Source organism: Eleginops maclovinus, chromosome 7 (genome assembly GCF_036324505.1).
Source record: "Eleginops maclovinus isolate JMC-PN-2008 ecotype Puerto Natales chromosome 7, JC_Emac_rtc_rv5, whole genome shotgun sequence".
NCBI classification, from domain to species: domain Eukaryota; kingdom Metazoa; phylum Chordata; class Actinopteri; order Perciformes; family Eleginopidae; genus Eleginops; species Eleginops maclovinus.
This window is the reverse complement of record NC_086355.1, coordinates 12,154,421-12,170,599: the sequence shown is the minus strand read 5'-3', so window position 1 is coordinate 12,170,599 and position 16,179 is coordinate 12,154,421. Positions and strand designations below refer to the sequence as shown.

At 40.5% G+C, this 16,179-nt stretch overlaps 1 protein-coding gene across 5 annotated transcripts; it reads right to left on the bottom strand.

Annotated features, from left to right (window-relative positions):
- Positions 1-71: 71 nt before the first annotated feature.
- gabpa (GA binding protein transcription factor subunit alpha) lies at positions 72-14,715 on the bottom strand. 5 transcript variants are annotated; one of them, XM_063888093.1, is made up of 10 exons: positions 14,578-14,714; positions 12,634-12,733; positions 12,392-12,536; positions 12,155-12,239; positions 11,807-12,031; positions 11,510-11,704; positions 11,290-11,346; positions 10,958-11,083; positions 1,637-1,829; positions 72-817 (listed from the first exon to the last, which is right to left on the bottom strand). In XM_063888093.1, the coding sequence occupies exons 2-10, from the start codon at positions 12,708-12,710 to the stop codon at positions 595-597; spliced, it is 1,326 nt and encodes a 441-aa protein (XP_063744163.1). In that variant the 5' UTR covers positions 12,711-12,733; positions 14,578-14,714; the 3' UTR covers positions 72-594. The 5 variants fall into 5 exon arrangements, with proteins under 5 accessions (XP_063744163.1, XP_063744160.1, XP_063744161.1 ...); XM_063888090.1 differs by lacking the exons at positions 72-817; positions 1,637-1,829 and adding exons at positions 7,234-9,040; positions 9,246-9,497 and having other exon boundaries at positions 14,578-14,715; XM_063888091.1 differs by lacking the exons at positions 72-817; positions 1,637-1,829; positions 14,578-14,714 and adding exons at positions 7,234-9,040; positions 9,246-9,497; positions 14,196-14,453.
- Between the last annotated feature and the right edge of the window lie 1,464 nt (positions 14,716-16,179).

The following is a 16,179-nucleotide window of genomic DNA, read 5'->3' as shown; positions in this document are numbered from 1 at the left end:
TCTTACTATGATTTATACAGAATATTTAATAATAAGTTCAGAGATGAAGAGACTGAATCACAGACATTAAGAAAAATGCTTGCCACTTTATTCCCTCTAGTGGACAAAAAAGGGTCCAACAATTCAGGGAACCAACACTAAATAAAATACAAAGCAGGTCCTCTATAAATGGAAAATATGAAAATACACTTGTCCTGGTGGCTATCAAAAACATGAAGTACCGGTATATACAGTGGACATGATCCTAAACTACAGACAAGGAACTCCTGACACAAAGTCCAAATCTCATTCACTCACTCAAGCATTCAGTCACATGCACGCAGCAATACTCCATCAGCACACAGACATCCGCCTCCTCATCCTGAACACATCTCTTGGTTAAAGGTAAAGAAAGGATTACAAAAACATTTTTACCGCCTCAGGCTCACTTCAAACTGTAAAGACAATAACAAAATTGTTAATCCACAATGATCAGCCTTGCATTTGTGTGCCTGATAAACACGGTTGTATCAAAAAAGAATAAAGTTGATTTGTTTCCAATCAGCGCTGGAGAGCGAACTTTGGCGTCTGGAGAGCGTTTTCACAGATCCTCCTTCAACTGTCTTTGTCTAGTGCGGTGGTGGCCAGCGTCACCGTGGTGATGGGCTGACCGATGCCGTGCATTTGCATGCGAGCCAATTTTTTCTGTTCACACTCAGTCACCAGGTTGTTGAGGTCAGCAGCACTGTAGCCAATCAGAGTTCTCAGGTCGCACACAAACTTGTAGACGAAGCGCTTGCCCTGCACCTTGCTGATCATGTCCCCGTCGTAGTAATACCTGAAGGAGAGCAGGAAGGTTAGAAATCTGCCTGAAAAAAGCCCAAATAAAAATCTGGCAGTTTAAGTATTTTTGCCACATGGAATACAATATTTTTTGTTATCTATTACCATATTTGTTTTTGACCAATCCAGCATGACACCCATGCACAAAAGGATTTTACACATGAATAATTTACTTCTCAGTTGTATGTTTTCTGCGTCCGGGACGTGATTAGCTGCATCTAAACGGAACTTGTGAGCTTTTGGTTATGACGTGTGAAGTTGTGGACAGGATGTGTTTGTTGTAAACAGTTGAGAGAGGAGAACACTGTTGCTAAGGGCAATGGCAATATCGACTGATTATTACCGTTATGGGCAGAATCTAATAGCCTAAGAGGCTAACAATTTAGCAAATAAGCGATTTTATAAAGTATTGCAGGAAGATAAGGCCATTAGGATTACCAACATTTTTCTCAGCCATTAAATTAACAAGAGAAACATTCTATGAACAGAAAAGTACAATATAGTGACCAAAAAGATAACTCTATTGTCTTTTCTGATGTAAGCAAACATATCACAAACTAAGCATTTAGAAAAGTGTAAATAACACAGACTTACTGTAGGCCATGTCCACTTATTGTAAACACAAAAGACAGAGTGCATTAAGCACAGGTGTTTAAAGAAAATATGCTTTTTGAGTTGCATTGTAGGAATCGAAGAATTATTACTAAGAGCAAAGTCAGAATGTGCTGGAGACAGCTGCACTCAGTTTGACCAGAATCTCACCGACTTTACGGAAGTATAATACTAAACCACCCCTTAAAAGGAAGAAACAAACCTGAGGGCTCTGCTGAGTTTCTCGTAGTTCATAGTAGGCTTGTTCTTGCGCTGGCCCCATTTCTGAGCCACAAGCTCCGGCTGGTTGAGCTTGAACTCGCCCTCCTCTCCCACCCAGGAGATGCAGTCTCTTGCATCCTTGTCTGTCAGCAGCTCCAACAGAAACTGCCACAACTGGATCTGGCCGTTGTTGCCTAGCACCGAAGAAACAGAGCATTCAGTGTCAAATCCCAGTTACAAAAATCACACAAAATAAAAGATGCATTTCTATTGATTATTCTGCCAATTTATGTATAGTTCCACATCTGTGTACACCAGGCCAACAATACTGACAGATTCACAGCTTTGTAAAATAGGTACAGTATTTCACAAAAGTGAGTACACCCCTCACATTTTTGTAAATATTTTATTATATCGTTTCATGGGACAACACTGAAGATATGACACTTTGATCCAATGTAAAGTAGTCAGTGTACAGCTTGAATAACATCATACATTTTCTGTGCCCTCAAAATAACTCAACACAGCCATTAATGTCTAAACCGCTGGCAATAAAAGTGACTACACCCCTAAGTGAAAATGGTCAAATGTTGCCCAAAGTGTCAATATTTTGTGTGGACTCCATTATTTTCCAGAACTGCCTTAACTCTCTTGGGCATACACTTCACTAGAGCTTCACAGGTTGCCACTGGAATCCTCTTCCACTCTTCCATGACGACATCACAGAGCTGGTGGATGTTAGAGACCTTGCGCTCCTCCACCTTCTGTTTGAGGATGCCCCACAGATGCTCAATAGGGTTTAGGTCTGGAGACATGCTTGGCCAGTCCATCACCTTTAACCTGATTCTTTAGCAAGGCAGTCGTCATCTTGGAGGTGTGTTTGGGGTCATTATCATGTTGGAATACTGCCCTGCGGCCCAGTTGCCGAAGGGGGGGGGGGGGGGACATGCGCTGCTTCAGTATGTCACAGTAAATTTTGGCATTCATGGTTCCCTCAATGAACTGTAGCTCCCCACAGCCTGCAGCCCCAAACCATGACACTCCCACCACCATGCTTGACTGTAGGCAAGACACACTCTTTGTACTCCTCACCGAGTTGCCACCACACACGCTTGACACCATCTGAACCAAATAAGTTTATCTTGGTCTCATCAGACCACAGGACATGGTTCAGTAATCCATGTCCTAAGTCTGCTTGTCTTCAGCAAACTGTTTGCGGGTGTAACCAGGGTCACTGATTGGTTGAGGGGCGTGAGAGTGGTGGTTTGACTGACAAAGTCGCAGCACCAAGTGTGAATTAAAGTTAAGATTTTGTGGCAAATAAGTATGTAGTTAGTGTCCCAGGATTGTCGGCTCGGCGGTCTTCATGCGGATTCTTTTCTGCACACCGTCTGCAAGGAACTGGATATCTTTCTACTCGAAGTTTGTCACAGAGTTACCCACGTGTGTATATTAGCTTGTTAGCAACTGAGTGTTAGTATTCATTAATAAAGTGAATGTACTCTTAGCCACGTTATAGCTAACTCAGCTTGCGCTATTGGCTTCACTTTGGGGTTTTTATCAGTTTTGCTGCAAGTGGGTGACACAGTGAGGCGTTTTGGACAATATGAGAGAGCACATGGTCGCTGTAGACATTCCCGCCGCTGTTGATCGCCATCTGAGACTGAGGGATCGGTACAGTTGCAGTTTGGAGTTTCAGATGTTCTTTATTGCTCATTTGAGTGAAGAGGACAAATAGTTTTGACTTTCAACACTCTCAAGTATCACATCAGGCCTGCAACGTGAGGGGGTTTTATTTCATGTTATTTGCCGGCTTGTGTGTGTGTGTGTGCTGAATGAGTGTTGGCCCACTGAGTTAAGTGTGAAATTGATACAAAGGTGATCTGAACTAGTTTGATATTATAATAATTTCCAGTTAAAGGGATTGTACTGCCCTCGCAGTGCGTTTCTATGCAAAGCTAGACAAGTAGCTAACAACTTGAATCCTCCAATAATCACAAGGCTGATATACAAACAATTACAATTCACCATTCTACCATCAAAGGCATATGAAAACAACAGCTTACTGTAAATGTAAGTGCAATAAGCACGCCAACATTTAAATGCAATAAGCCTAAACATAGTGCAATGACAATACGGCTTCTACTAGCAAGCTCAATGGAAAGCTAGCTGCTAACTGCTTGCTAAATTAAGCATTTTCTAACAAACTCTCTACATACAGGGAAAATGTTACAGACTCACTTTTCTACAACATATTAATGTTACACAGGTTAAACATTATGTTCTGGTACTTACAGATAAATAGTCTCCAAAGCAAAAGCCTAACACCCAATGAACTCTGCAGCACCGAGAGCTGGTGTTCCAGTTTAACTGGATTCCGGTTCAACTGGTGGCGTTTGTTTACCTTTTCCGCCAGATGTTGAGGTTGCCCGGTTCGTCGTTTTCACATAACTTGTGTGTCTGAAGTGTGACCAGACAACAGAGAAAACCTCGGCGGAAATACGTTAACATCACCAGTTCATGTAAAATGCACATGTTGAGACAACAACACAAAATACGCTGGCCAAAAAATGAAAATAAACAATATTCATACTCTAGCGACAGGATTCGAACCCGTACATTTAGGTAATATACATGACAACCATGAATGTTACTCATTACGCCACCGACTGGCTTAAACAACACCGTGCTTGAACCATATACATTTTGTCAGCTGTTTACAAATCAGTGTTTACCATGGATGAAATAAACCCCACCATGTTAACTGGTGATATTCACAATATGACACAGGCAGACGCTGCCAACGCAAGCCTCAAAAACGAATGCAAAAGCCACGTGTTACGGACAAAACACAAGCATGGCCACCTCAAAGGATATTGCTTTGTTTTTTTTGCATATAGTGCCCATTACAAAGCACATATCAAACGCTATGAAAATAGCCGCTGTGAGATACGAACCCAGTCATGCTTTCAAAAGTTATTAATCCACTGCCTTACCGCTAATGGCCTGAGCTACCGTTCAGACGTTGAAAAAGTAAGTTGAATATTTCATATTGACTAATTGCTTGTAGCTGTTCCCAACAATTGGGAAAAACAGTAACAATGACATTGAAATTGATCACTGGATGAAGTCAATTAGCAAATTAGGTGGCAAAGGATATATATATAGCTGTTTAGACGGGCCATTTATAATCGTCAGCATGGATGGAAAAAGTGCGGACATAATGTCAAAGAAGGGCAAGACCTTGCATAAAGTAAATATACACCAACTCGGCCATAGAGTCAACACCACGTGTGCCGCACAAATGGCCAACTGGTTCCCCATCCGCAATTACTGACCCATCCCCACCTCAGTCCCCATCCCCACCTCAGTCTAGCCCTACATTTCCACAAGTACAAGAAATACAAGCAGACACTCTGGAAACTAGTAATTATGGACTTATTTTGTCGATTGTTGATGAGACTGGTGGCTGGTCCCTTTGATGAGCAGGGGATCAGCCATCTGCGAATGGACATAGCCCAACAGCTCATCACGGAAACGGGTTGGTTTCTAATTTGTTTTCAGTGGTTATGCAAGTGCTATTTATTTCAGCCAATAACATGGCTATCTGTAATCAACAGATGATTTGTCGGAGCTATGTCGGGTGCGTGGCGAACATGACACCCATGACGAATGGGTAAGGCAGGTTTGGAGCACTTGAAGTTGATTACTGTAATGTTTTTATTATACAACTGTCATAAAGCATATCCTTCTTTTTCTTTACCCTTTTTTCTTCCAGACGTAGTGCACGCTTTGTAAAAGCTGGTATCACAGCCTTTGTGTGGGGGAACCACCTGTGGACAAAGATTATTACTGTCTTGCATGTATTTGACAGTCAAAAAAAACAAAAAAAAACACCAAACCACGCCTCTATTCATCCAGGGATGAAGTTGTAGCCAATTATGACAGTTTCTCTCACTTGGGAGCAGCTACAAGCAAATAGTCAATAATAAATATTTACCTTTCAACGTCTGAACGGTATATTATAAACGGTAGAGCAGTGGATTAATACCTTGTGAAAGCATGACTGGGTTCGTATCTCACAGCGGCTATTTTCATAGCGTTTGATATGTGCTTTGTAATGGTCACTATAAGCATTTTTTAAGGCTAATAAACAAAGCAATATCCTTTCAGATGGCCATGCTTGTGCTTTGTCCGTAACACATGGCTTTTGCATTCGTTTTTTAGGCTTACGTTGGCAGCGTCTGCCTGTGTCATATTGTGAATATCATGTCATATATCATGGTTTATTTCATCCATGTTAAACGGTGATTTCTAAACAGCTGACAAGATGTATATGGCTCAAGCATGGTGTTGTTTATATTTTCAGATTTACGGGTTCGAATCCCGTCGGTGGAGTTGGAATATTGTATATATATTTTCTATTTCTTGGCCAGCATATTTTGTGTTGTTGTCTGTAGGTGATCTCCACATACACATTTACATGAAGTGATGCTTACGTTTTTTCGCCAAGTTTTTAAAAAAAAATATTGTCTGGTCACACTTCAGACAAACAAGTAAGGTGAAAATGATGAACCTGGCAACCACATATGATTCGGCCGTATGACGCTCAAGGAGTGGAAAACGTAAACAAACGCCACCAGTTGAACCGGAATCCAGTTAAACTGGAACACGGGCTGCATGTCTTGAGGTCAACAAAATAAATTCCCATATTACATGCACACATCCTAGGTACCGCAAAAGAACATAGGGGGGCGGTATACACAATGCAAATCAACCTTAATTATTTATGTTGAACAGTTTTACTTTGAAACTAATATTAATCTTTAAACAAAGGCAACACAGGGATTATTAATCTGACAATATTGAAGGCACATTCTGACTGTATATTTCATGTTGTTTGTTCACAAGTATACAGTAAATAAGTGAGATCTCTATTTCTTCAACTGATTTCAGTGTGATATTTGGTGATTTCTGTTAATAGAGGTATTTAAACTAATGTGTGTAAGGTAAGTGACTAGTGAAGTTACATTATTTAAAGGTGCTTAAAGGTACTCAAGATAACACAAAGGGTACATTGGTAACATATAAACAGGATAACGAAAGAGAAATAAGACAACATCACCTTATGTATTATTTATTGTAAATTTGATTTATAGAGTTAATGAACTCAGGGCCCTTCACTGAGTAAACTAGAGAATAACTGGGCTACACGGGCTTTGTTGTGCATCATCTTTAGAAGAGGCTTCTTTCTGGGATGAAAACCATGCAGACCAATTTGATACACTGTGTGGCGTACGGTCTGAGCACTGAAAGACTGACCCCCCACCCCTCCTGAGACCCGAGCTTTTGTCTGGTGTGCATTTTTCATTTTTCTTTGCTATTTGGGTCAAGTAGGACCTAATAAATATAATATCCAAATTTGGTTTTGATACATTAAGTAGTTTTTGAGAAAAATGATTTTTGGCATCACAAGGTGCCAATTAGTCTAAATTAAAATTTTTAGCTTTGTACAATAAGTATTTCACTCAAAAATCAATGTCCTCGTATGAGGACAATGGGTCGATCTTGGTATATGACAGACATAGACACCATCGGTTTAAAAGTACAAAACAGTTTATTTTAATAGGTAAATATCAATATGTATCACATCAAATTGAATCAGCTATTCATTTAAAGCCCTTAACATGGCTTTACAAAAATAAAACCGCATAGTCATGCGAATCAGAACCACAAAACACTTAACAGAATTCATTTCAAGCTTCAAACAAACCGTATGTATCCAAACTTTTAGTGATCTAAACTTTTTTTAAAAAGCCAGTGTGAAAAGCTGCAAAGCAGTTGCGTTCACTCGTCAAACAGAGGTAAACATTGCATGTCACGCATTGCACACGGGATTTCCCAGTGCAGCCTTTCATTCTGCACCGCATTGGGTTTTTCAGAGGAACCATGTCTGGAAGATGGGCAGCAGTGGATCGCACTGAGACATGGGGGATTGGAGCAACACGAGAATTTTTCTCAGGTGGTGGAAGGAGATTTTCATTTCCCACGTCACACTTGCTGAGGAATACCTGAGCCACTACCATGCGAAACTCCAGAAACTGCATGATCGCTTTCCTTGGTGTTCCACTTTCTTGGCGATCCTTGCGGTACAGGATCCAGCTGTTGGCCAGTGCCAGGTCGGTGAAGTGCATTAGCATGCGAACAGTCCACTTCTTTGTTCGGACACCCATTCTGTAGTAGCTGATCATTCTGTCTGACATGTCAACACCTCCCATATTTGTATTGTATTCGCGCACAACACTCGGCCTTGTGACAGTGACATATATTTTGTCCTTCTTGGACCACCGCCGGCATTGGTCTTCTGGCTGCTCTGCATGGACAGTGGAGAGCATCATCACTGGCTTATTGTCGTACCACTTCACCACACACACTTTCCCATCTTCCCTGGTTACTGCAGCAGAGGTACCTCTTCCTTGGATTTTCAAGGTTTTGTCATCTGGTAGCTTACTCACTGCTTGTGAGACACGGTTCTTCATCACAGTGCCAGTAAGATAGATGTGATCCTTCAGCATAGTATCCACCGCTGCAGTGGAGGTGAAGAAGCGATCACAGTACACTTTCGTGCCGGCAGTCAGGGTTTCAGACAGACGTTTGATGACGAGCGATCCTAGACCCAATCCATCAGAGTCCGGAACCTGCAATGCCAGTGCCTGTGAGCCTTGGTACACCTCAAAGTCTAGCACGAGACCATCCACCGATGCCATCACGAAGTTCTTCATCCCAACTGGATTTGGCTTTAGTGGCAAATACATCCAGAATGGGCAAGCGCCTGTGAATGGTATCATCTGCTCGCCTATGGAGACGCACTCTGGATGGATCTGCAGGCGGCAGCCGGCAAGTATGCGATCCATGTATGGCCTCACCTTCCAGAATCTGTCGATTCTCTTCTGTTCTTCTGGAACGTCATTGTCAATGACCACTTTCAGATGGCTCCGTAGTTTGAAGAATCGATCTTGTGTGATTTTTTCAGTAATGGCAGGGATTCGTAGAGCATTGGACCAAAACATTCTCATCTGTGGATAAGGCACGCAAGACATCAAGATTGCTGCTCCAAAGAAGTGATACATCTCATCCACTGATGTGTTGAGAAATCTCCCAGTGTTAACGAGTGACATGGCATTTGTGCAGTCAGCGATTAGTTTCATCAACTCTGAGTCGATGTACTGCTCCACATAATTCAGTGCCTGCCAACTTGCCCGAACATCTTTCAGTACAGTGTCATCTTCAGCTTCGAAGTGGACTAAGTTTGGTTTAAATGGAGTATATCTCCAGCGCTGTACACGTCCAGCAATCCTAGATTTTGGCCTGGGCTGCCCATGTCCGTGCTCTTCCAAAACCAGCTCTAATAAGAAAGACAGAACACAGTTTATTTATTATGCAGTCGGGATTGTTAACGTTAAAGTGGCTGATTGAGTTGAGAGATTGTGATGATAATAATAACAACAACAATAATAATAATAATAATAACCATAATCATAATAAACAATATTAGCAATAGTAATAACAATAATAATGACAATAATAATTATAAATATTTTTTAGCTCACCATCATTCTCAATATGTTTACGGCCATGTTCATTCTCAGAGTCTTCGGCTGCATTAGGTGCATCAGGTATGTATTCTTCATCTGAATCATCTCCAGGTGCTGGATCATCAGAGTCAGAGTCAGACTGCTGTTCTTCCATTAGCTTAGCTGCATGCATATCGACTTCATCTTCATCATCTGACAGTTCCTCAACGTCAGAATTCTCTACAATTGCCATGAGCAATTCTTCTGGCCTTGACAATGACAGCTTTCCTATAATAACAGCATGACAGAATAAAGTCCAAATCAAAATCTGTACCAGACATAGAGGATGCAAGTATACATGTATATAGTATATGATGCAGACTAGCTATCAAGCTTGCTTGCTAGCTCTAACTGTAGAACTATAGCTAACTGTGGCTACTGTAGCTAACTGTATTGCATCGCAAACTATAAAATTGTGAAGAAGGCATATAGGAAACCTTTATGTTAGCAAATGTGCCACTTAAATTAACTAAATAACTTATTTACAACTGTAATCTCTTCTGAATCTTCCCAACTTTAGCTAACCACATGGTGAAATAATGTAATGGTGCAATTAATCGTGATCGTCCCAATGTCCTCATATGGGGACGTGGCATTTATTGAGTCTCTAGCCTGCTATTTTTAATTAAATGTGTCAAATTTTCATATCATATGAAACTAGAGACATTATTCTACACAAATACATGGGTTTCATTTATGAAATATAAATAAAACATTACCTTTCTGCTGTTTGTTTCTGGAGCTGCTGTAAAAGTCTTTCGTCGATATCCCCGCCATTTTGTTTCTTTGGTGTAATGTTGTAATAACACCACAAGGTGGTGCGGGCAGTGTCCCTCAATGTGGTCAACAGGTCAATGTTAAAAAAAAATGAGTATCATGTTCCTGAGAGGCAAAAATGTAATGTCCTCATATGAGGACGCAGGGTCTCAGGAGGCTCTGCAGCAATGCTGGCAGCAGTCATACGTCTATTTTCAAGAGACAACCTCTGGATATGACGCAGAGCACGTGGACTCAGCTTCTTTGGTCGACCATGGCGAGGACTGTTTTGAGTGGACCTGTCCTGTTAAACCGCTGTATGGTCTTGGCCACCGTGCTGCAGCTCAGTTTCAGGGTGTTGGCAATCTTCTTATAGCCTAGGCCATCTTTATGTCGAGCAACAATTCTTTTTTTCAGATCCTCAGAGGGTTCTTTGCCATGTTGAACTTCTGGTGACCAGTATGAGAGAGTGTGAGAGTGATAACACCAAATTTAACACACCTGCTCCCCATTCACACCTGAGACCTTGTAACACTAACGAGTCCGGGGAGGGAAAATGGCTTATTGGGCACAATTTGGCCATTTTCCCTTAGGGGTGTACTCACTTTTGTTGCCAGTGGTTTAGACATTAATGGCTGTGTGTTGAGTTATTTTGAGGGCGCAGCTAATTTACACTGTTATTCAAGCTGTACACTGACTACTTTACATTGTATCAAAGTGTCATATCTTCAGTGTTGTCAAATTAAAAGATATAATACAATATTTACAAAAATGTGAGGGGTGTACTCACTTTTGCGAGATACTGAATATGGTATACAATCTGGTTAAAAAAAAACATCCTCCCAGATTTTCAGAACTTCAAGGTTGTGTATCTAAAAAAAGCATGTTACCCGCTTAAAAATGACACATCAACATCATGTGTTATGAATTACCTGTGCGGTTGCCTGGTGAGCTGCGCTCCTCTCCTCCAGAAATACGGGGTGTTCTGGGACCACGGCTCTGCTTCATCACCTTTATGGCTGTGGGTGTGCTTACTTGAGTTGGGATAATCTGTACGGCTAAAGACACAGACGGAAAAGTTAAATGGTAACCAGAATATTAATGATCAGAAAAAAAGCTAGTGTCAATTATAATTTAAGTAGAGCTTTTACCTCTGCAACAAAGGGATCATTTCTACCCCTAATGTGCTAGCTTTGTTTGTTTTTTATCCCCTTTGGTTTATTGGAGACACTTTATATGGCAGATTTTTCAATAAACCACTTACGCTGATCAATGGTGACAGTAGCATCCCCTCCAGACTGGTCCTGGCTTGCCAATACATCTGAAATAAATACAAGGCATTAGGACTGACACATGTATTAGGCTACAATTTCTGTCCAAGGTAAAAAAAAGTTGGGACTTTGACTTTCATTAGATTTGGTGACCCCTTAAAACACAAAATCAACTCATACGCTACAAAAACCTAAAATAAGTATTGAACTTACATTTGCGCAGCAGCTCCAGGTGACTCCAGAGTATCTCTCCGTTGGGAACTTTCTGAAGGAACTCTTCCTGGCTGAATAAGCAGAGATCTCGACCTGGGATGTGAATGCTTCCGATTTCCATCTCATCGATGTTAAACTCCTTCATTACCCACACTGCCCAGTGGATCACCTGGTCAGCTGACCAGAGCACAGGATCTGAGGAAGGAGAGGAGGAAACATCAAACACCATGTACATTTTTTCACCACATTAAAGACATTTCGTCCCAGAGTGAAGCGTCTTATTAAAGTGTTTCTCACCATATGGTATGCCTAGGCGAACCTGCTCTTTGCGGTAACCTTCCAATGCTGCGGCCCAGCGTGTAACCTGCTCCGAGGTCTCATCAGAGAGGCCAGATCGCTCCACAGCAATGAGTTGACCTTCCTCTACCAGCGTTCCATCTTCTCCTGCTGCATCTGGATCAATAACTACTTCTACGGTTTCTACCGGCTTTACAATTTCCAAAATGTTCAACTTCTCCTCTCCTGGACAAGGGAAAGAACACAATTACATGAGTTTGGTTTTGGTGTATGAGGAACTTTAAGTTTGGATATCAAAAGTAATACATAGCTGTATATTATCTGATATTTAAAGCATCATCCGAGTACCTGGTTTGGTTATTATCTGCAGGCTGAGCTGCACGGTGCCATCGGTTTTTACACCCTGGTCAAAGAGGCTGTGGTCAGGGTGAAGCTAAAAGGAAGAACACAACAGATAAGCTTAAAAGCAACACTTTGCAGTTCAAAAGACTACTATATGGTCAACATTACATGATTGATGTTTTAGCAGCAAAAACATCAAATCATATACAGATAATGATATGTTGTATTTATCTAAATTCTTACCTGAATGTCTTGCAAGCAGATCTCATAGGCATCCAGTGATATCTGGATACGGGGCTCCAAAAGCTTCTTCAAATTGCCAATGGGCTCATTGATGTCAATATCTTGTTGAATCAGATCTGATGCAGTAATGGTCTGCTCCTCAACACTACATGTAAAGAAAAGGAAGGGGGGGGGGGGGGGGTCAATGTGTATTTGCTTCATGTGCAAGTGTCTGCCATTCAAATGATCATCTTCCTGCTTACCCTTCCTCCAGGCATGCCTGCTTCTCCTGCTCATCTATCTCGATCTCTATCATCTCTTCAGGTTCACCTTTAGACATTATGTTCTACGCAGAGAAACAACCTGTAGCAAATAAAATCAAGGTTACGTTACTAATGCTTGATACAATATATTTGACTATAGCCTACCATAATTACACGCAAACCCTTTTTGAAGGTTTTTTAAGGTCAATGGCGATGTCTTGAAAGTATGCAAAAATAAAAGAAATAAAGAAAGTAGTGACATTTAAAATTACACTAAATGTTTTTGGGGAGGGTCAGGATCAACTAAAGATCCTGGCAGTCCTTCTGCTGAAAGAACAATTATATTCTGATTGTCCAAAACTGTAATCTATACAGAAGGGTTCTCAGGAAGTTTAAATGTTGGAAACTAATGCAGACTACTTTCATGTATTTCGTAGCTGCTCTTTAACCATTCAAATTTGCAGGGGAAATGGAAAACATACTTTAGGGGATGTGACCTACTGGAGTTAGAAAATGGTACATGAAATAGTTTGTACTATTCTTTTTTTTCTCTGTAATCTGAATCCACCAATGAACAGTTCCAATAAGAAATGGCATACATGAGGGTAATTTTTGTTTTGTTATACATAATGCCATAAATATGTAATTATATATACACTTGCATTAAAAACACTAACATAATAGTGACACTTTATTGCACAGACATGCTAAAGGAGAATAAATGCTTGTGTTTTGGCATTTATTATTCTGTGATTGGAAGGTTTATGAGCACAAGCAACTAAAATTGTATACAAAAAGTTAAAATAGTTGCTATTTTGATAAATGAGAATATTCCGGCTTAAGTGTGTAAATACGTGGTGCTGGGTAAAGTTTGCAGTTTGGGGGGGTTTCTACTATAAAGGCCTCTCAGCCTCGAGTCCTCATTGTCCTTTTACAACAGTTCACTGACTGCTAACGTTAGCCAACTCGAGGGCGAGGCATTGGCGTCTAAAGGCCAACTGGTAGGCCATTAGTTACATTAAGTGCCCACGTATAACTACACAAAATAGACAAATGTTGAAAAATCACATAAAAGTATAATGTATACACCAGGCTACACGTGTGGACACACTGAGCTTGTGTACAGTGAGCCGAGTTAGCTACTATTTTGCACGCGAATGCTGCACGGGGCGAGGCTGCCCGTTACACAACCGTTGCTCCCAACGTGCGAAACAGTGGTTAAAATATCAGAAAAACACATTGCGCTTCATAGCCGAAACAAATCTGTGTTAAATCACACTTTAACTCTGCACGTAGAAAAGTTTTAAAAAACGGAAATAGAATAAACGGAAACAAAACAGCATAGGGCAAATGGAAAGGAGCCGGAAATCCTGGCTAAGGTTTACAGCGTTACAAGACTTCCGAGAGCAGCCGCCATAAATGCGACACGAGCTTCAGGAGAAAAGAGCAGCGGCGGTGTTGCTATGACACCTTAACAACGTTCGATTACATACTGAGTGAAACAATACGGAGAAGTACGAACTAAACAAGTCGTTTTAATCGTTTTGTGGATGTATACGCACTGTGTTTAAAGGCTGGACGGCGATCAGAGGCGCGGCAGCAGTCTCTCCTCTTCACTGCAGATAGCAACCGGCTAACACTAACCTGGTACAACAGAGTTTGTCTTAAACTACATTGAGGCTGTTGTAATCTTCCATATGCAGAAAAAGCGCAAGAAGCAGCTTTAGCGTAGCTTCAAGTTGGCTGATGCTCTGTGAGTGTGTTTTTATGACTGCATGGAGATAGGCGGCCTCTTCCCATTAGGCTAAGAAATCAACAGCTAGCTGGCTAGTAAGCCTCAAAATAGCGGGAAGAGTCTAAACACGGCAAACAGACCCCCTCACATGGCTGCGATTGAGTACACTTTCACTTAAATAAGCAGCATAGTTTGCGATTCATCCATACCTCTGAAAATGCAGGCCTTGAAAGATGTTTGATTGTGTTCAACTGTGGTAGATAGGCAGCCAAATTTCACACAGTCGAGTCGTATCATGCAAGTTTTTGGTCAACACACTCCGGGGAGGGGCGGAGACTAACTGGCAAGACAGTTACTCTACACTTGTATTGAAAATACAAAATGTGACTAGTGTTTATTGAAGTGTGGACTTGTGTGACGTTTTCGTAGTTTTGGATAATATTCTTTGTACAAGTGTGTGTCCAGCATAATGTTTTAATTACAAACATGTTTTCCCGTCAGCTTTGAATGTCATGTTAGTGATCCATTTAAATTGCTAACACACTTTCCAGTTCTTCTTTCCCATCAAATTAAGATTCAAAGGCTTTATTGTCATATGTACAGTAGCTACACTGTAGTTATGGCAATGGAAATCTTCCTCCAACAATGCAACATAAATATATATATATATATATAAGACATAAAATACATTTTTAAAAACCCAATACAAATAGTGCAAGAAGAAGCAGAGTATAAATACAAAGTTCAAGATTATGTTGCAAGACCCATGTTTAATAATGCAGGGGAATTCAACTATTAATATGTCAAATAAAATAAAATTAGCTAAATGTTGCAGGTGACCAAGTAAATGCAGAAGTCTATATACATGTAAATAGAATAAGATAAACAACAACAGAATGTAAAATGCAATACTGTTCAACGGAATGGCACTGCTTATTGTAGTAATAAATACATTTCTAAGACTGAAATGTTGTGAATCCTCAATTGTTTCATATTTATTTTTGAGTTTCTTTGTGTTTCCTGCAGACTGTTAACGTTAAAAGTTTGAAAACAACTATGTGAAATACTTGCAACAGGGTGGTAATAACCCACTATGAGAGGCAAAGATGAGCTTTGTGCCTCTATCCAAACTATATTTAGCCTCAACCTGCACATATTCCCCAACCCATTTGATAACGGTCAAAGAAACCAACACTGTTTCCTGTTTGTAAATTAATAAATGTATCTTATTTGCACCATGTATGTTGAGTTGTTGGAGGAGCACGCGACATAAGATTTTCATTGCCAACATATGCGTTGTATATGCTGTGCATATGACCAATAAAGCCTTGAAACTTGAAACCTTGAAAAGTGTGCACCATGTAAGCACAACATTTTAATTGAATTTGACACAGGCCATGTCGACAAAATCTCAATACAGGAGCCACTAACAATTCAGTACCAGGTCCATTGGGGTCTGGTCAGTGTGGAGTTCTTGGGCAGCTTCTTTTGTTCTGTTTCTTAATCCATCCTTACTTTGCAATATACTTTTTTTTTTAATGGATAAATGTGTTGGATAAAACACTTGAGTCATTTTAATACAACATACTGTGGTGGTTCATTTTGTAAATAATAAGGCTCTTATCTTTTTTGTTATATGTTCTTGTTTAAATTTGCACTGTGGGACTGCCAGAAACGGTATTTCAATTTTCTGTATGTATAACACATGTGAACATTTTGACAATAAAGTGGACTTTGACTAAAGAAAACGTCTCTTGAGATATGCAGTATCATGACTCTTGTATCTGTTGAATTTTCTGTTTGTACTGTTT